Here is a 21,293-nt window from a genome sequence, read left to right on the forward strand (position 1 = left end):
AGAACCAGCCTGTGTGGCCTTGGGCAAGCTGCACAGTCCCAAGGTTGCCCCCTAGAGGAAGGGAAGGGTAAAGCACTCCTGAGTAGACTCTCTACCTGGTAAACTCTGAAAAGGGTCACCATTATCAGATTTGACTTGACAGCACATGATTATTGTTTATATTCCTACAAGAGGTGGTGTTTGGGGGCTCCTGGCAGCACCCACATTTCAGAACAGGGTTCATTTACCAAGTCCCAGAGTATCCTAGCCCTCTTCCTCTTTCTGCTTGTTGTTTCTTGTGTTTACCTGCAGTTTCTGGGCATGAGAAGGAGGGAAAGGAGGCTGAAGGCCTTTGTCTTCAAGGCAGGTTTAGTGACCGGCTGCCTAAGAGGGATGTTTAAATGGGATGCTTTGTATTTTTGTTGCTTTTCAATCTTAGTAATGTTTTTATCTGACATTTTGTTTAAAAACTTTTTATTCAGCTCTTTTTAAGATACTGTTTTTAGCTTTTAAATATTGCCTTTTTAATTATGTAAGCTGCCCTGGGACCTTTTCTTTTACCAGAAAGGCAAGGTAAAACTATTTTACATAAAAATAAAATATGAAGAAGGAACCAGCAGGAAAGGGCAACTGCATGCACCATGTTAACAGTGGGTAAGAAGCTGAGGCCATTCAAACAGGAGAGCCCATTAAAACCATCTTTCTATAGGACTGCCAAAATCTTGATCCAAAACACATTATCTTTTTTTTAACCCAAGTTAATGCTATAGGGAAATGATTCTCGTTCATGTATTTACTTCATTTTATATCCCAACTGGGTGGGTTTCAGGATGGCTCAGAATCAGAATTTAAGAAACACCAGTTAAAGCACGGGAAATTATAATATTAAAACTTAGAGGAATACATTGTACCGTTAAAGAGCCATCCAATGGAAAGCTGTTTTAAAGACACATCGGTAAAGAAACACGTCAGGTTTGCAGGCACAAACCAATAAAAGCCCTTTCCTCAGCAGCCAGGGAGTTGCTAAAAGCAAGGAAGATCAATTGAAAAAAAAAATGCCAAATGTAAAATGAATGTTTATAAAAGGAAGAAGAAGTAGGAGTAATGTAAAGACAATCTGCAGGTGGGCTGGACCCGGATGAATCTGGTGAAGAAACTTCTTGAGTCAAATCCGGTCACTCTGGTGCTGAAGAAGGTCCCGCTTGTGTTTTTAGAGTCCTCTAGCCCCCCACCATCGCCAGCTCAGCAACAGGTAAGCCACACCTGAAGCAGTCTTATCTTAGATTGCGGTTCTCCATGTATCTTGCCCTACAATTCCCATATTGTGGATGTTTGTGTATCTGGGTGATGGAATCTGTGCCCAGCATAATTAGGCCTACTTGATGCTCGTGGTGCCCACTGTTGGCTGTGTGGTTCATGGGTGATGTAGTCCCTAATTGTAGCTCTTAAAAGTTCTGCAAGAAGGTGCTTCCACACAAAGGCCAGCCTTCCCAGAGGGCTTGAGACAGAATCCTGATGGGCTCATCATGTGGAATGTGTATGTGGATTGGGCACCGTTGAATGGGTGACCGGCAGTCCCTTCCCTTCAACACAAGTGGGACATTGGCCTGAGCACCTCTTGTCAGTCTTATCTTCCATTGCTAAGTCATTCCTATCACCAAGCAGAGGGAGAGCGCTGGCCGCCATAGGCAACCATTTCGTGGGTACACATGGGTTGTCAATAAAGCAGGTCTGGAGCTTCAGAAACTCTCCAAGAGAAGAGAAATGAAGAAGCTCTTCCCACTTTTCCAAATAGCCCAGTGACTAATCTGGTGGTGCCACTCCCTGCTCTCGTTTCCGACTCGCTTGGGGTTTCATTTCTGACTCAGCGGCAAGCTGAAAGCATCACCTCCACCATGTATGGGAGCCACAGTGAGGCACTGCTTCTTACCTGGAACAGGTACACCGCTTTGTCTGTTTGCTTCTTAGACACCGGCCAGTTCCTCCAGTGCTTTGGAACCCGTAAGCCCGAAGAGTGATGACTCCCCGACAAGTTCTGCTGCCTCCCCAACTTCCAGGTTAGGAATCCATAATCTGTTCTGCCTTTTCTGTTTTCATGCCTAGCTGGAGTTACGACAGGGGTGTTGAAGGATTACGCCAACTTTCCCTGACCTCCTGCCCTCCAGAAGTGCTGGACTGAAATTCCCGTAATCCCCCCACCCAGTATATCCTGGGGAGGGCCTTTGGAGAGTGATAGTGCAACGGATATTGAGGAGCCAGCCTGAGTAATACTGTATTACGTTAGGGAAAATATTATATTTTTGCCTCCAGGACGGTGGTCACACTGGGAGAACAGCTTTGGGCTGAGACCGCTTATGGTTTGCTTGTGGCAGGAAGAGGAAACAGGCTTGGAGCTGGCCTTGATTTGGACGAAAGATATACTGCTGGGCAAGGGAAAAAAAAGTCCTTTTCTAGCCTAGCGATGTGGCAGATTCTTCTGTTGCTGAAATATTTGTGTGTAAGAACTTGTATGGTCAGTCCTTTGATTGTCAACGCCGGGCTTGCCGAGATATTGGGAACAAGAGCGCAGGAGACCCGTTGTAAGTGGAGGGCATGCATTTTGCAGTAGTGATGGCTGCATTGCTCCTTAATAGCTCTTGGAGATCCCTGTACCCTCTTGCTCTTGCCATCATCTTTCATTGTGACCATCGTTGATTCTGTTGCAAAGCGTGGTGCGCGGGGAGCACCCGTCGTCTTCCTGCAGAGTTACACTCTCAGCAGCTTACTGGGAGTGTGATTCTGCTGCAAAACGGGCCATGCACTCCCCAATATGTCTTGCTTCTCAGCAGCATCCTTAGGATTTTTTGTGACAGGAGACCCTAGGGTGTTGAGGAATGGGGCAGTGCGCACACGGTAGTGGCCAGGCAGTTGTATGTTTGCAGAGGATGATGAGAGTTTCAGTCAAACACATCTGGAGACTAGTCGCTTGAAGAAAGCTGTTACATATTGGCATTATCATCTGTGTAGATCTGCTATAGGTGGTGATTTTTTTAAAAAAACCATTGTAAGTATTGTTTTCTATGAACGATCATGCTCCTTATATTATTATTCCCTGGCAGGGCTTCTAAATTCGATTGCCGTGCCTTCTACTCATGTGTAATGCATTCACAGTCTCAAAACCGCTTGAAAGTAGGGACACCAGCCTCTGTCGAACAGCGTTTCCTTCTTTTGCTCCTCGTCTTAAAAACCTTTGCACCAAATAAGTGGCATTTTCATTTTCATTCCATTCTCTCGGAAAGGCTTTCAGTATTTTCCTCTGTTATTGGTGGTGCCTCCTCTCCTACCAAAGTGCACGGTGGACTACACATCCAAGTTAAGAAGTCAGCATAGGCATTTGTGGTTATTTGTAGAGTCCCAGTGCTTGGCACCCAACAGAAAATACCTACACTGACTTCTTGGTTGAGCCATTCGTGCCTGAGATTTATGCCGACTGAGTTCTGCTGGCAGGTAATTAACAGGAAAGGTTTTGTGATATAAACACATAACATTTCAGCCAGTGTTTTCTTCATGAAGCACATAGGCAAATAGTGGCATTGGATAATGAGGGTCAACAATGTGGACTACTTTAGATAAGGGATTGGGCAAATTTGTGGAGGGCGGGGGGGCCATCAGTGGCTACTAGAGGTGCCAGTGTGATGATTTGTGCCAGTTCATTTTTCGGACAAAGCGGTGTTTGGTGCTTTCCAGCCAAGGAAGCACCAGTGGTCAAGGCACCACTGTATTTGATTAGATAGGCCTAAATTTGGACTGATCCTGCACGGCTCTTCTTCTGCTCTTAAGAAAGCATTTGCTGCCCTTTCATGACATCACAGATAAGAAGCTGCAGGGGGGGCTGCCTCACTCTGCCTAATGCTTGGGCCACTTGTCACTTCCTGTGGGCCTCGTCTTCCCCACATCTTAGAGAGCTGGAGGGCAAGGTGTATAAATGTCCCACAAACTGGTCTCAGCATTTATGCCCTCACTGACCCCTGTCCTGTGCTTGAAAACTCTTGTGTTCTGAAGAAGTGACTTGCAGAGTTTTAAGAAAATATGCAAGGCATGCAGTAGTGATTATGTCACACTTTACTCATACTTTCAGTGGGAAAGGCTGTGTTGGAACCTGCCCAGGGAGAGGCGGGACCCTCTCTGGTTCAATCAGCAGATGGAGTATCTCTTGAAAAATCAGTGACCTTCTCCCTTCTTGTTACTCAAAGAAAAGCAACATCTGAACTTCTCAAGGGTGCTGTCTTCTGCTGAATCTTCCCATCCTCTGGCGAAATGACAAGAAAGATCTCTCTCTCTTAATCCCTCAAGCCCTTTTTGCTGTTGTTTGGGTTGAAAGCTTCCTCCGCCCCATTTTTGTTTATATAGCAGCTATTTTAAAAAGAGAAGAATTTTGGGTTGACTTTTAGCCAATCCACTCGTAGATTTTTCATGGGTAGGAAGAATATCTTTGGGCACCTTCAGAAAGTGACTTTTTTGGACTACATCTCCCAGAATCCCCTTGCCATGCTGGCCAGGGGATTTCCTGAGCTGTAGTCCAAAAAAGGTCATTTTCTCAAACTTTAGTGTGGAGGAAGGGATTGAAGCAGAAATCTAACATCTCTCCGGGTGTGGTGGTACAGAAGGCGGGGAGATCAGCCAGCTCTGATGTGTTTTTGCTCTTGTTTTCATGTCTAACTGACCTTTCTTGAGAATGTACTCCCTGTAGAGATGGGCTTGACAACATCTGGAAGGTGGACTTTCTAGTAAACAAAACCCAGCTGTTTTGAAAGACTGCCAGTCTAAGATTGTGTTTGTCTTCCTCTCAAAGTTTGATGGCAGAACTGGATGGCCGCCTGGATTCTGTTGTAGATCTCCCTGCTGATGAAGAGGAGCAGGAAGGCACTGGCCCATGGCACTCGCCTGGCAGTACCAGTGACCTCCAAGAGCGCCTCTCTGGGTCAGGTAAAGATCTGGAAGTTGGGTCTCTAGTGCAGAACTGCAAAATTGCCCTGCTGCGTTGGACCTTCGTTTTTATTCAGTATTTGCACATTAATCTTGCTTTTCCTCTGATGTGCTCAGAGATGTTAACATATTTCCATTCCCAAACTGTTTCTCTGCACAAAAGTAGTTCAGCAAGAAAGAGGCTGACGGAGACCTTCACAGGAGAAGCAGTGAAAATGCATTGACATATGAAAGCTTCAATATGTTACATTTTTGAATTGCAACTCCCAGAGTACCCCATCCTGCATGACCACTGCAGTATTACTACAGAAAGTTCTGAGATGTGTATGGTCTGTTTTGCTGCTCTTCACTCTGTCCTGACTTCTTATATATATTGTAATGGCTCCATTTGAGCATCAAGATAAATGGTGATTTATCATAACAGGAATTAGCTTAACCTCTCCCCTAGCTTGCTTGCCACCTCTGCTGAAATCTCCCTCCTGTCCCTAAAAGAGAAACATTGAATAATAATAATAATAATAATAATAATAATAATAATAATAATAATAATAATAATAATAATAATAATAATAATAATAATAATAATAATAATAATAATAATTTATTGTCATTGTAAGTATATACACATACAACGAAAATTGTATGGAGCTTTTGTTTCCAGTTTTGATTAACCACAGTTTAACATTATCTCAGGTTTGTGGTTAATTTTAATCATGCTTTGCAGAGACAACTCGTTTCATAGATCAAAGGTTAAATTTTGAAACACATTATAGCTAAGATTTAACACTGTATTCTGCTGGGGGTGGTGAAACAATCTACGGTTATGCATAAATGGAAGCAAAAGCATTCAAACACTTCCGTGCAGATGCCCTAAAAAGTGAAGCATAGTTTTGAAATACTCACAATGGTTTTATTCCCCACCAGATGTTAGAAATGTCCCCTTTTGAATATGATTAATAACAATAAACTAAAAGGGGAAGAAAGAGAATTAATTATTATTATGGTAACTGTGGCAAAGTTAACATTTGCAAAGAATTGGAAGAACAATAATTAGTACGAAGGAATGGTATAAAGAAATGTGTAATACAGCCATTAATGATAAATTAGTCTGTGAATACAAGATTGGAAAAGGAATATTGAATACAATTAATTTTAAAGAAATAGGGAATTTATTTTTGGTACACGTGTTTGAGGAAAGGAAAAGTTATACCCCTGGAGATGAATCACTATATTTCTGGAGAGAAATGGGGCAGTTAGAAAATATAAAGTAAAATAAATATGCAAAATAGTCTCAAGGAGGGGTGGGGAGCATACGGTCGAAAATGTGTGCTATAATTGTGTTTCTTTTTTCTTTTTAAGTTGTTGTGTTAGTGCTGTTTTGTTTATTTGCTGTTATATTATTGAAAATTAACCAAAATATTTAAACAAAAAGAAATCTCCCCCTTTTTTGGATCCCTCCACAGGATCCCCCCAGCCGAAAGGTTTTCTAATCCAAAACTTTATGTTTCCAAGTATGGCTACACTTCTAGAAACCTTATTGGCCTTTTGGGCGCCGTGCTCATGTGGAGTAAATTCTCTAGAATGGGTTGGTCATTCTTGTCCTCCTGATTCTTTCCCAGGAGCGTCAGCAGACTCTGAGCTGGAAAGGCAGGACGTGAGGCCAGATCCAGAAGGCAGCATGTCTCCAGAAGCCGCCACACCTTCCAAGCCCACTTCTCTGGATCCTGGATTGCAAGTTTCAGCAAGCCCAGGAAATGGGTTTGTCAGAGCTGTCCGGGGCCCTGGAGCCTCCGATGAATCCAGAGAGGTGAAAGATTTTTATTCATTTGCTTTCATTTGAATCCCCTCCAGACAGGGTGGGCTACAGCTCCCAGCAGCCAGTGGATGTACTTGATGGGGATGATGGACACTGTAGTCCAGCCTGTCCAGAGGGCATCAGGTTGGGGACTACTGTCTTATACCGTGACATCATCAAACCTAGAAAGCAAGATGTGGAAAAGAATACCGTTTGGGATAATAACTTCCCATCCAAGCCCCCGCCGGCGTAGTAAGTGTCCATTCCGATTAGGGAATTCTGGGAAATGTAGTCAAAGAAGCAACATTGCTAAGGTTTGCTCTCCCTTCCTCAGTGTTTGATGCAGGTGGCATTATTGCTTAATCCTGTGTAGCAGGTTTGCAAACTGACGTGAGTGCTCTTGAACAGTAAATTCTGCATGTTAAGTAGTGTTACTTATTAATTCCTAAGCAACTGAGGTGTTAAGAAGTAAGTTAATAAATAAGTACGTATCACACCTAACCTATTAGTCTGTTGGAGAAAAAATAATCAGTAAGCTTAGGGTGACATACGCTTCCATAAACACCAACCCATTTCCTCAGATTCAGTTATCGAATAATATTTTATATGTTTTCCTCCCTCCTGTGCCATCTTTTTAGGGCAGCGTTGAATATCGGCGCAAGCAAAAAGGTACGTGGCATCTCTTCATTTCTCCCTTCTCTGGGGGCATGAATGAAACGCCCAGCCTGGCCTTCCTAGCCTTCTCCCCGACATGCTAGCCTTTTGGTTTTCTTTTACAACGGACACCCATGGAATGGTGACAGATTGGGATGGGGAAGGAAAAGCGGGTGTAGGCGTGGAGCAATTGAGGTTGGGACAGGAAGCATTCTGCACTGCAGCATTTTGTTGCAGACTCCACATATCATAGAACCCTAGAAAAGTGAAGTTGGAAGGCCATCAAGTCCAACCTCCTGCATAATGTAGGAATACAATCAAAGCATGTCCTCCAGGTGATTATCTAAGTTTTTCTTGAATGCCTCCAGTGTTGGAGCACTCACCAACTCCCGAGGTAACTGGTTCCACTGTCGTACTGCTCTAGCAGTTAGGAAGTTTTTTTCCCCCCTGAGATTCAACCGAAATCTGGCTTCCTGTAACTTGAGCCCATAATGTTGTGTGTCCTGCACTCTGGGATGATGGGGAACAGATCCTGCCCCTCCTCTGTAGGACAGCCTTTCAGATATTTGAAAGGTGCTATCCGTTGCGTGTGTAGATTCTGAACTGCAGGTCTAAGGCAGTGGCTCCCAACTTTGGGTAACTTGCAAGTTCTTGGACTGCCATTCCCAGAAGCCTTTACCACCAGTTGTGCTGGCTGAGGTTTCTGGGAGTTGCAGTCCGAGAACACTTGGCTTACCCATGGTCGGGAGATACTAGTCTAAGGGGATGAGTTGGAACTGAATTATGGACTGGCGTTTGCAATCAGGCTTTAGGTCCATGATTCCCTTGCTATGTAATGACATTTCCCCCACCCTTTTTTTGCTTCTGGTAAGGAACGGCCACCAGGCTCAGCCGACGGCGGATTTCCTGCCAGGAACTGGGGCAAGTGGATTGCGATGGCTGGCTCTTGAAGAAGAAAGACCACGTGGGCTTCATGGCCCAGAAGTGGAAGCGGTTCTGGTTTGTGCTAAAGGGGCAAACCCTCTACTGGTACAGCCACCCCAACGTGAGTGCCTTGTCCTTGCCCGAGCTCAGAATGTTACCTGTGGAAGGAGTGATGGTTGCATCACTCCTTCCTTCTTGGCAATCAAGATGCCACTGTCTCTCATCTTGAAAGTAATTGGTTGTATTGTGTGCTATTAATGCGTTGTACAGTGGTGCCTCGCATAGCGAGGTTAATCCGTTCCGGATTAACCCTCGCTATGTGAAAACATCACTGTACGGAACGGGGAAGCCCATTGAGTTTTTTCCAAATGGGCAAAAAACTCACCGTTCAGCGATGCTTCCAGGGTCCGGCAGCCATTTTCGTGCCCTCAGTAAGCGAGGGCAGGGCGCGAAAACGCTGCGCGTGGCCATTTTGGGGCTTCTGGCAGCCATTTTGGAGCTGCCGAACAGGTGATCCGCGGGCATCGCTTTGCAAAGATCGGTAAGCGAAACGCTTACCGATCATCGCAAAGCGAATTTTGCCCATAGGGGCCATCGGTATGCGAATGCATTTGCGATCGCAAATACCTCATCGCTATGCGATTTCGTCGTTCTACGGTGCGCTCGTTAAGCAAGGCACCACTGTACTGTCATTACCAGTAGACCAGAAAAATGGGGGGAAATGCTCCCTGGGTCCCTTCAGTGACCACAGCTGATAATCTGTCGTGGAAATACACATAAGAATGCAAAAGAAAAAAAATCACTAGCTAACAACCCTGATTAATCACAGTGATAGATCATCTCCCCCTTATCACAACAAAACATCCATAACAAAAAAGAACCCACACCTCAATCACAGGAATCACCCAATCTCCTGAAATGAATAAAAACCTGAGCTACAAATGCTGAACTATCCCACACGTTACACCAGAACACAGACAGAGTTCTAGCTCCTTTCCTCTGAAGATGCCCATGGCCACAGAGACTTGGCGAAACATTAGGAAGAAAAACCTCCAGAACATGGCCAGACAGCCCAAAAAACCTACAACAACCATTGGATCCTGGCCATGAAAGCCTTCAAGAACACACACCAAAAAAATCACTTCGGATAGATAAGAGAATAGTGAAAACAGTTCTAGAAATGCCTTGAAATGCTCTTGAATAAAAAGTTATGAATGCCTAAGTAGGGCTTGGGTAGGAGATTTGTATTTCAAAATAGTGACTATGGTCTCAGTAGAAACGCCCGTTGGGGTGACACACTCTGCTCAAGAGTGTCTGATGCTCAGCCTTCTGTCCTCATATTGTGAACTTCTGCTGAGTAATTTCAAGGCCCGTCATGGCTGCTGCCGGTGGTGTTGGTGGTGGAGGAAGGAGGCAAAAAAACCCCGTTTGAACCAGGTTTTGTACTATGGCTGGCGTCAAATTTAGACACCCGACATTACCTCCAGATGAGGTTATACGTAGAGTTACAAGAGATACGTTGACAGGATTGAAGGAAAAGGATAGTTAAAACATACCACCAAGTTGGTAGCCTTATTCTGGCATTTCCTGATTTGTTTTTAACATTCAAGGAGTCTCAAAAATTAGAAGTGGCTTGGGCCCCTCTTGGTCTCTGACACGGCATCTTCAAGACATTTGCTTCCCTTCTGATAGTTCTTGATCTTTTAAAGCAGATTTGGATGGACAGCCCTTTGGGTGGAGCAAGGAGGGGGACTGTGAGGCCCTCCAAATGTTGGGGAGCACCACTCCCCTCAGGTCCAGGCCTTATCCACTGGTAAGGGGTGATGGGAGTTGTCCAACAGGATCTGAAGAGCCACACGCCTCGCATCCTCAAGAGTGAGGAGGGTCTTCTGTAAAACAGGACATGTAGCCCAGCTTGAAGGCTAGCCTACAGTCCCTTTGAGCGTCTTTTCTTTTCTGCTTTTGGTGAAAGAGATTTGTACAGCATTTCAGACAATCTCGGAAGAGCGGAAGCAGTTTCAATGGCTGAGCTCATTAAACAGTTCTTGATTTTTTCTTCTTCTCTCCCTTCCCCTCTGCGACCCCGACCTCCAGGATGAGAAGGCTGTGGGACTAATCAATGTATCCGCCTACAGACTGGAAAGCACCAAGGAGCAGAAGAAGAAATAGTGAGTAATATAAATACATGTTCGTGCCCGTGTGTTTGCGTGTGTGTATTTGTGTTCCAGAGCTTGGAAAAGTTCCGATTTTTAGATCACACCTCTCAGAATCCCATAACCAGCATAGCCAGGGCTATTCTAGGAAATATAATCCAAAAAAGGAGAACTTTTCCAGATTCCTCATGTGAGTCTTGTGGGCCTACTCTGGAAAGGTCTCAACATTTGCGATAAGACTTTGCCTCTCACATAAGGAGGAAAGAAAGCCCGGAATCTTTTTAAGGCACATATGGAGAATGTGTGCTCATCCAGATATTGTTGGACTAGAACTCCTCTTGTTAGCCTCGTTGACTCCTCGCCACTTATCAAGCTAGCTGGGGCTGAAGGGGGTTGCAGTCTGGCAACATCTGGAGGGCCACATGTTCCCTAGCACTGCTTTAAGAAGATCAGTGTAACTGCTAGGGCAGACTGCCTTGTGGCTAGGGAAGGTGGGATGGAAACGAAACCAAAAACTTCTTTGTTCGGCTTTGAACAGCTCAACTGGGCAAAAGAGTTCTTTAGAGTGGGAGGCTGTACATTTGTATTGCATTTCATGGTGAGTGGTTCTAATTTAAAGTGTTTCAAAATGGCTTTTAAATTAACAACCTTTTAGATTTACTCTGTGTCTGGCTGTTGAGTGTTCTTTTGTAGGTCATAACTTACTGTGTTATTAAATGTGTAGTTGTATTCATTTTTAGTTGTTTGTGGGCCACTTTGGTAGAAAGGTGGCATAGACATGAAATAAACTAGCCAACCAGCTCCGGAGGTGGTGGGCATCACTGCTCATCAGCCCACACCTAGCATGATCAATGATAAGGGACAGCCGCCTGTACGGCTTCCAGATCATTCTGGGTGAGCAGCACAAATTTATGCAGAAAAAAAAATAAGGGTGGTGGGGGTGGGAGGGAATTGCTGAAGAAGGACCAGCCAAGGTTACTGGGTCTGGAACACTGCCTGACTTTTAACCACCGTAGAACTGCAGAGCTGTATGGATGTAAGGCTGGGTCAGAGGTGGGCATTCTCCTGCCTTCTTAATGTATGAACAGTACTCATAATAGCTTACAACAGGAAAAACTCCCAGTATTTCATCAGAAAACAGCAATAACAAACAGAATGCGCTGGAGGCAAGACAGCACAGATAAAACCAATTGGAACCTCAACTTCCTGGCAAGCCAACGATTTCTGCTGGAGTTTGTTTTTTGTTTTGTTTTTTAAAGGCTTCACTGCTGGAAAAAATATCCCACAGAGAGCAGGACAAATTTGTCCATCATCTCATCAAGTTCTTATTTTCAACTTAACGTAACACTAATTCTTTGCCTGTTCCGTGTGCACCAGGGAGAAATTATTCACCTGTTATGTCCCTTGAGCAAAGAGCCAACGTGGTATGATAGTTACTGTTGAAAAGGGCTGCGAAGGACATGGATTCAGGTCCTCAGTGAAGCCGATTGGGTGACCCAGGACTGCTGCCTGTTTTAACCTAACCTACTTCACAGAGTTTTGAAGATAACAATTAGGAGGACAAAGATGACCATAGAACAAACTTGGAGAAGATAGTAAGGTTGACATTAGCTGTCATGGCCATTTTCGCACCATTGTGGCCATCCATATTGTGGGTGAGAATCCTACCCGCAAAGAATCCTGGGAGATCATACCGTTTTCATCTTTCTCTCCCTTTTTTTAGTGTCTTCCAGTTCACGCATGAGACGTACAAGCCCTTCATTTTTGCAGCAGAGACCCTGGCTGACCTGAGCATGTAAGTAAAGTGTGTGTGTGTGGGGGGGGAAGCAGTCTTGAGGCCCACCCTAAAAGCAGCTCTAGAGACTGTGTGTCGCTGGCCTTTAATCCATCCTGCGCAAGCTCTTGAGATCGCATTGCAGTAAGGAATTCCAGATGTCCTTAAAGGCATGGGCAAAACTTTTATTGTGAAGGGCTCTCAGCGAAGAGAACTTGTCCTAGTCCGAGTCCAGCCAGGGCAGGAAAAAAAAAACACCCCCCAAAACCCTGAAGAAATCTAAGGAGTGTCTGTCTGTTATCAAAAGTTTGAGTTGGCAAATTCCTGTGTGGTTCTCCAGCAGATTCCAACAGCACAGTGTAAGGGAGGGCAGGGAGGTCTGGGTTGAATAAAGCCGTGGCAAAGGGAGTTGAGCTATAAAACAGGGTGTGTTTTCTGTTTTTTAAAAAAGAGGATCTGGTTTGAAGAGAAGAAGGGAGGCAACTAGAGATGGGCACAGTTCGTTTATCGGCTGGACAGGCATTCGGAGCTTCAAAGTCCTGCCTCCCCTGGCAGGCACCCACTCAGAGGCAGAGCCTGGGGGAGGCGGGGCGGGGAAACCAGGCTGCTGCCTCTGAGTGGGTGCCTGCCCGAGGAGGCGGGATTTGAAATGCCGAACACTTGAATATTTTTCCCATCTTGAGCTATATTACTACAGTTGTTTTTTTATTTTATTATATTATTTTATTGTATCTATTATTGTTATCTGCCCACAGTAGACTTCGGTCTAGATGGTGGGGTATAAATTTAATAAATTAATAAATAAAATAAATATATACCAATCCTTGCCTTGCTGGCTTCTGCGTGGTCTAAGCCAAAAGCATCCGAAGGGACACAGCTGCACGTTCCTGAAACAGAGGCTGCTTCCCAAGGCTCCAGCTACTGGGATACAGGTGATGAAAACACCGGGGACCTTTCTGGTGGCCTTGACTTGCCTGTTTCTTTTCTCAGGTGGGTGAGCCGTTTGATAACCTCAATGATGAAACATAATCCAGTCCACAAGTCTGCCCCGCCCAAGCAAGAAGGTGGGTTCCTGCTGTAGATCATCGTCTTTCCTAGAGAGTGAACCAAATATTTTCTGTCAGCAATTTAAACGTTGTCTTTAAAACAGACAGGAGTTCCCTCACAAACATATCCTGTTGTGAAAGGAACAGCAATAGATTTAATAAATATTCAAATCCAAGGTGAATTTTTAAAAGTGCCTTGAAGCAAATTATAGGTGCCCAGTGAGCGACAGGGGACGGGGGGTAGGGAGGAAATGAAAGGGGCATTCCAGAATTGCGATAGTGCCGCAATTTCTGTGGTCGTATCCTCCCTTTTGTCGGTAAGTGGTGAGGAAAACTTTTTGCCCCCAAACCTTTTTTTTTTCCACTGGAACTATTGAGAAGGTTAAAGTTTCAGACTACAGCTCCCCCAATCCTGAACCTGACACACCGGTTTGGGATGAGGGGGCTGCATGCCAGCCGTGGGTGAGGCCTCTTTCCTTGTCACACGCATATGCAATCCCATTTATAATTGTGTGTATCTGTCTTTGACAACACTGCTGCACCCGACAACTCGGTTTATTTTTGTACCTTCTGTGGTGTTCACCCTTGTGGCCCCTGCTTGTCTTTCCCTCACAAAGGCTCACGTCGCGTTTTCTCCTCACTGCCACCAGTGGATTGCCTCAATCCACAATATAAATGACGTTTGTCTGAACACTTGACTTGTGAACAGAAACAGAACTTATTTATTGAAGTGAAGCAGATTGAATAATAACAGAAGTTTCTCAGATAAACATTATACGCAAGCAAATCATCAACAGTTCTCTCAGTACATATTTCTTGTCTCTTGCTATATTATTGCCATTCTCTACCTATTTTCTTAACCAGCTCTATCTCTCTCAGTATCTGTTCCCTCTCTCTCTCTGACTAACCAGCCCTATCTGACTCCTCCTTCTCCCGCCAAACCTCGTGTAGCTGCTGACTCCGCCTCTCCAGTCCTCTCATAGGCTCATGCAAATCAGCTCATGAATATGACTGGCATGAGTGATGTGGGCGATCGTCACACCTTTGTGCACTCTAGATGGGCTGGACTACAAAGCCCATTGCCATGCTTAGCTGGGCATGGTAGGTACTGTAGTGCAGTCTGTTTCGAGGGCGCCAGGTTAGCAAAGGCTTACCCAGTGAAACGGGATTGGAAGAAGGTACGGAGCGATGTGCCCGGTTTCGAGGTTTCTATCAAGGCAATTTCTCTCTGGGTTTCTCTCCCTCCAGATTGCTACAGTGAAACAGAAGCAGAAGACCCAGAGGATGATTCTCCCAGACAAAGCCTGGAGCGGGTGAGCATCTTATCTCTGGAGGGTCTACTTCTGTGTAAATTCTGCAAAGAGTAGTGCATATGGGGTAAAATCTCCACCCCACTCATTGGTGGAAGTGGATTTTATGTGTGCGTTGTAAGGATGGATTATTTATTTCCTTAAAATATTTGTGCCCCGCCTTTCTCCTTAAAAGGACCCAAGGCGGCTTACGTCGTTAAAAAGACAGTAGTTAAAAGCTACAAGCAGTATGTAAGTAAATACTTAAAAAAAGAAGTCAACAACTATTATCTTTAAAATATTAAATAAAATCAATACTAAAAGCACATTTAAAAGAAGCAGATCACGGCGATTCATCTAAAAACTTCTCGGACCGCCAGTCACTAAGGAAAAGCCTGCCTGAGGAGAAAAATCTTTGCCTCGCTTATAAATCCCCCCTTGATTGTGAATCCCCCCCAACCCATTATGAAACAGCAAGGTAATTTTTGTTAGTCCCCAGGAAAGCTTTCCTTGCTGCCATAATAATTTGGTGCCACTTATTTAAATTCTGTACCCATGAATTCTGCTTGGGCCTTGCTTGGGCTTTTGGAAATGAGAAGCAGCAGCTGAAACCCTGTTGCGCATCTCCATGTGCACTGTGGTGATGATGTCGGCAGCATCAGCAGAGAGGCCGAGGAACGTCAGCTGCTTCAGCCGGGCTGCAGGGAATCCATACATCTCCTGTTACAATAGCTTTACCGGCTGCTGGTCTGTTTTCAAGGCTCAACTCAAAGCATTGGTTATCATCGATATTGCTCGGATCCAGGCCATCTGACATTCTGTGTCTCCCCCTTCCTGGCCCTTAAGATCTTCAAGCGAGGCTCCTGTCAGACAATGTCTGGTGGGAGCGCAAAGCGGTGTGTGCTTCCTCTGTGGTTGCTCCCATATTGTGAAATGCGCTCCCTTAAGAAGTTAGCTTGACCTTGCTTTTATCCTTTCACCAGCGGAACTGCCTTTTCAAGCAGGCTTCTGATAAGCATATTGAGTAAGATTCATCCCCTCTGAATGTTGTGCACAGGTTCCTTTTAAATATTTACATGACCTTCTAAATTACTCTTATACATCATTTACTGGGTTGTTGTGGATTTTTTTAAACTTTTTAATTTCTTGTGTTGTAGTCTAACTCAATTTAATGAGCCGCCTTGGCTCCCTTCACCAGGAGAAAGCAGCCCAGAAATGAAAAAAAAGCAAAATCCAAATTAATTAAGTAATTAATTAATTAAAATAAAGGTTAATCATCATGGAGGAAAGGGAATTTGGGGGTGCATGATGAAGTTGCACGCATTCCAAAATCACCAAGGGAAGTCTTTCATCGGAGGCCATTTGCTGCTGATGATGGTGATGATGACGTTGTCATTGTTGTGCACAGAGAGCAGTGCAAGAGGATTTCAGCCATGGCATTGAGCCATCCCATTTTTTTGATCAGTCAGACATTCCTTCTGTGTTCGCTATGTGTGTGTTTTGCTTCACAAAAGTATGTTTTGGGCAGAGGCAGCTTACATCCCTTTCAGGGATGGGGGGGTGGCCACATAGGGGGGTCTTCATAGCCACTGCCTTTGCACCCCTGCTCTGCCTTTGGGTGGTACACCCCTCTTCTGCCTGGATGCTGGACCCTTGGCCAGGTAATTCAAACATCCGTGCTCGAATATGACCCCGCTTGGCTTGTCCTTCTAGAGATCTCCTTGTTACTGCTCACGGCATCCTCTAGCAAAGGATGTGATCACAGAAAATAATAGGTGGCGATTTGGACAGCTTGTGGAGTGATCCCATGAGATTTGTCTCCCTGCCATCACACGATACAATGGCAAAACACCCGACTTCAATCCACACCCACGCTGGACTTTTTTTGATCCAGCTGTAGGGCTTCTAGTTTTGAGGGCCAGGCTGGAGGGATTCGCCGGCAGACAGAGGCTGAAACTTGATCGCAACCCAACTCTGATTTCCTTACAGCCGAAGCGAAGGGAGTTGAGGGAAGAGCAGCTGCTAACAGGTGCCACGGCGAGCAATGAGTCTCCAAGCAAGAGCCCTCGGGACAGCCCAGCCCTGGGGTCCAAAGAGGACAAGAGCATGCCATCCCCATCTCCCACAGGTGAGCTCTCGTTTAGACCTCTCAAGCACCTCTCAAGTCTTGTCTTTACCCAGCAACCTTTCCTTATAGGGCTTGATTACGAGACCTCACACCATTCTTTCCTAGAAGGTACGTTTTATTCCCATAGTTCATCCTTTTGAATTTGTGTCTCAAGGAGATCCTGAAGGAGACGACCTTGAGTCACTCATGAAGTGCCTACAACAAGGTGGAGTGTCTCTCATTGGGAAACAGCAGGTGTTCACACGGGAATACTACAGGAAATCTTTTGTGAAGCGCAATAAAAACCCAGAGATCAATGAAAAGATACACCTCGTCCGGACTCTTCAAAGCACACTTAAGGTAAGCAGAGCTGGGAATGGCTGGCTGGGGGATTCTGGGTGTTGTAGTCCAAAAAAAATCACTACCCAACCCTACTTTTCCAAGCTCTGAAAGAGGCCACTGTGGGAAGACTGGGAAACAGCTCACCCTACTCTTAGCACTTTGGATTTCCAGAAGAACTGTGGAATGTAGGTGTATGGATCCCAAGAATTGTGGAATGTAGCTGCAGGGTGCACAAGAGTTGTAAACATATAGTACTAATACTACCCAATCCTTGTCTGAAAGCCGAAGGTTAAAAGAATGCAAAAGGCACAGGGGCATTTTCTTGAGTTGTAAGAAAAGGGAAATAAGTTCCTAATTTAGTTCTGTCCTTGCAGACGTCCTGTGGTATGGATGAGCCTGAGAATTTTATTTATGGCTCACAGGAATTTGAATCCAGGTTCTAGGGCAGCACTCTAATCACTGTGCATCATGCTGGGCCTCAAGACAGCTATGTAGGCATTTTTCCCCATAACGAATTTAATTCGTTCCGCGGTTAATGTTGCCTTGCGAAAAATTTGTCTTGCGAAACGCGTTTTCCCACAGGAATGCATTGAAATCTAATTAATGTGTTCCTATGGGCAAAAAAAAGTCAGAACAAAGTCCAAGTTTGCTTTACAAAGGATTTATTAAGTGCTTGTTAAAGCCATACATATTGTGCAGATGATTTAAAAAATTTCAATCAAAAATTTTTAACTTCTAAACAACATAGAAAAACATAGAGCAAACATGAGGCAGGAACAAAAATTGGAAAACATTTGTCTTGCGAAGCACGGCCATAGGAACATTCGTCTTGCGAGTCATCAACCCCATCGCCAAAACCATTTGTCTTGTGAGTTTTTTGTCCTGCGAGGCATTTGTCTTGCGAGGGACCACTGTACTGACTCCTCGGTGGGTTTTTAACAGAGAGAAGGAGCATATCTGTAAATGACATCTATATCCCTCCAGATGTTGCTAGACTGCATCTCTCACGCTCAGTTACCTTGGCTAGAGTTGGTGAGAACTGCAGCCTAGCACCAGTTTGCCCATTGGTGATATAAGGCAGCGTAAGGTCAACTCTACATGAGGAAGGGTGTTGGCAGCCTTCCTCCACAGCAGACTTTGAGGGACCACTTCACAGGGAAGCCCTTTGTGATATACATCTTACTTTTAATACCCATGTGGGCACTATTTTAGTTTTCTGCTTAAAATGTCAGGATACGTTGGGAGAAATCTGTGGTATTGGAAGCTAGAGGGGGTTGTGCATCAATGCCATAGAAACCTTTACTGCCTGCGGATTCTGAGAGTTGTAGTCCAAAAAAAGGAAGATTTCTGGGTTCTGATCTTTGAATAGACTTGGCTGGATAATAAAAGGGGGGTCCTGAAGCTCGGATGTTCATGCTGTCGTCCACGCCCCTGTCCTTCTGAAAAAAAATGGCCAAATGCACCAACATTGAGAATGGAACGTTGCCTTTCCTCCCTAGGCAAAAACCGCCGAGCTCCATCTTCTTGATATTCTCCTGGATGACTCTGAATTGACCTCTGAGAAATTCAGGCAGTGGAAAGAACAGCATCAGGAGCTCTACCAGGAAATCCAGGCATGGTGGGCCAAGAAAGTGAGCCAAGAGAATGGCGCAAGAACAGACTGTGTCTCTGGCAAGAACCCAGGGGATCTTATTTTGGCGGCTGCTCCATAAATCCTTTGTCAGCAGGATACAGTATGTGTGCGCTGCAGGATTCGAAGTGTCCAGGCAGTGGTGTACTTATGTAATTTTAGACTCTGGACCTGTGGGGTTCCCCTGCAAAAATGAGGTAAGATGTATTGGGGGGGATTCTCCTCCTCGTTATTTTGGATGGGGCCCCAGACCTTTGACCCAACGTCTTGCCCTGACAATGCTGTTGGCTCTTGAGGGAATCTCTCATTTTGGAGAGTTCACTGGATAACAAAGAACTTTTTGCTGAGCTGAGAGAAGAGGAAGTGAGTTCAAGGCATGGTAAATATCTTGATGTTAAAAAGAGCAATAACAGAAAACATTCTAAACAATGCAAACGTGAAGCTCAGCCCAAAAGGACCACACGGCTGCTTGTGTTATCAACAAATGGACATGAAAAGGTCAGCATTCAAAGCTACTTAAGGGTGCCTTCGTTAAAGGTCTTTGAAACATGTTTCAAGTTGAAACTCCTTCAGGTGTCTTTAACTAAGAAGAGGTACATAATAGTAAATCATTGTTTTACATTTTTAATGATGGTAGGAACTGGTTTTTGGTTAAAAGGCTTGGGATAAATATGCAAGACTAGATGAAATCTTATTATTTGTATTAATAAATGATTGGAACAAGTTTTTTTTTAAAAAAGGAAAGAGTCAGGTCTGTCATACATTCATTTCTATGCTCACGTTTACCTTATCTTCAGAATAACTGCTTGCAAATGTCTTGTCATATAATATACATCTCATGTGACCATGAATTATAAATCTGGTGAAATAGGGCTGAGTACATACGGTCTTGCCAACAGCCTTGGATCAGAACGCCCATCAGTCTAGCCAGAATAGGAAATGGGGAGGGATGATGGAAGTTATAGTCCCTCAACAGCTGGAGGGCCACATACACTCCCATAGAGATGAGTCAACAAAGCAGCTTGTTTCCATTGTTAAATCCACTTTCGTAGAGCAGAATCATCCTTTGGTCTTCTGTAGTCCTCTCTGAAATCTAGCATTGGCCTGAATGGTGTTCCATCTTTCCACTGAAACTTCTTCAGTACCAGCCCGGACCAGTGGCAGGTTTGAAGGAGGCCCTGGCTGAACCCTTTGGCAGACTTCTTCCTAGGTAGGTTTACAGAAACTTATTTGAAAGAAGCAGCAAAGATTTTAAGTGGTGCTGGACTTAGAGATGGGGGTATTCGTATTTGTATATGAATATGAATATCCCCCCCCACAGGTGGAGATAATGAGAGTCGAGCCTCGTCATCCTGCCTTCTACCAGGACTGGCTGATCTATCACAAGCAACAGAGGGATAGGAAAGCTCATCATCTACTCTTGCTTCTGGGCACTGTGAGAAATTCAGCAGCCTTCCATATTTGTAGTGTTTTAGAGTTCCTCTAAAGGCACATGACTCTGAATTCTGTTTTGACTCATAGATCGCACAGCTGCCTTTTAAAAAAAAATATTGAGCACAGGCGTCATTCCACTTTTAGTCCTCAAAAGAATCCTTTGAGGTACACATGGGAAGTAGAAAGTCCTTTGACGCTAACCTTTTCATGATATTTTACACAAAAGAACACTTTTCATCTCTTTCATTGTTCCCCAAGGCGGCTGGTGACAACATTACAAGCACAAACATTTGCTAAAGCAACTTAAAATGGACGGATTTATAACTAACGAGAATAGAGATCGTCTCATAATAAAAGATAACGAAAGACTAGAAGAAATAAAAGGCATAGCTGGTCAACAGGAGTTCGGTTATAGTCTACTCTTCCATGCTGACTTTTTGCTGAGAGAAAGAGAGAACATAAGCAGTAGTAGTTGGTACACCAAGTAGTACTCAGTGCTCTGGCCAGGGATTGGGGTGAGGGAGGAGAAGCGGTGGAGGCTTGAAATGGAGTGCCGGACCAGTGGAGATTGGTGGCTCGGATGTTCTAGATTAGTGGACCAGTCCTAACTTTACCGCAACCATCCAAAATACTGAACTCTTATCTCCCAACATAATTTCAACACCTTGGGTGGCTCTTCCTTTAAGATTCAGGCTTCATATTGACACTCTATACCCGTGATGGCATATCTTTTTGAGCCCGAGTGCCCAAACGGAGGGGGAAAAAACCGAGCAGGTAGTGATGGTGGCAGAAGCAAGAATCCCGTGCACGGAGGTTCCTCCAGACCCCACTCTGGATCCGCCTCCAGTTGTGCCCAACCCCCACCACTGCCTATAGCTTGGCTGGCCTGCCAGCGCCAGCTGCTACAGATTCTGGCTCGCCGCCTGTCAGGGTGGTATCACTGCGGCTGCAGCTGCCTCCTCAGGTTTGGCTGCCGGGGGTAGCGATCCAACCACTTATGGCTTGCGTGCCCCAAAGAGAGGGCTCTGCGTGCCAGCTGTGGCCCACGTGCCATAGGTTCGCCATCGCTGCTCTACATGTTCATCCAGTGCATTCATGGATCTCTACAGAAGAGTCGTGTCATCATCTCTAATGCAGTGCTTTTGACTGCGACATCGAACCCACTACCCAAGAGGGCGCAATAAAAGGCGTTGATTTTGGT

At 44.9% G+C, this 21,293-nt stretch overlaps 1 protein-coding gene across 1 annotated transcript in view; it reads left to right on the forward strand.

Annotated features, from left to right (window-relative positions):
- Positions 1-19,402, forward strand: part of CNKSR1 (connector enhancer of kinase suppressor of Ras 1) — a 34,080-nt gene extending 14,678 nt beyond the window's left edge. Inside the window, exons 9-21 of the mRNA XM_020803235.3 lie at positions 1,103-1,231; positions 1,948-2,036; positions 4,811-4,944; positions 6,564-6,751; positions 7,378-7,408; positions 8,266-8,438; positions 10,412-10,485; positions 12,194-12,265; positions 13,235-13,308; positions 14,539-14,603; positions 16,569-16,707; positions 16,862-17,046; positions 18,528-19,402. Coding sequence (XP_020658894.3) covers positions 1,103-1,231; positions 1,948-2,036; positions 4,811-4,944; positions 6,564-6,751; positions 7,378-7,408; positions 8,266-8,438; positions 10,412-10,485; positions 12,194-12,265; positions 13,235-13,308; positions 14,539-14,603; positions 16,569-16,707; positions 16,862-17,046; positions 18,528-18,740 — 1,566 coding nt within the window. The 3' untranslated portion in view covers positions 18,741-19,402. The remainder of the gene's footprint in view (positions 1-1,102; positions 1,232-1,947; positions 2,037-4,810; positions 4,945-6,563; positions 6,752-7,377; positions 7,409-8,265; positions 8,439-10,411; positions 10,486-12,193; positions 12,266-13,234; positions 13,309-14,538; positions 14,604-16,568; positions 16,708-16,861; positions 17,047-18,527) is intronic.
- Positions 19,403-21,293: the final 1,891 nt, after the last annotated feature.

This window comes from Pogona vitticeps, chromosome 9, assembly GCF_051106095.1.
Source record: "Pogona vitticeps strain Pit_001003342236 chromosome 9, PviZW2.1, whole genome shotgun sequence".
Classification (NCBI taxonomy): Eukaryota; Metazoa; Chordata; class Lepidosauria; order Squamata; family Agamidae; genus Pogona; species Pogona vitticeps.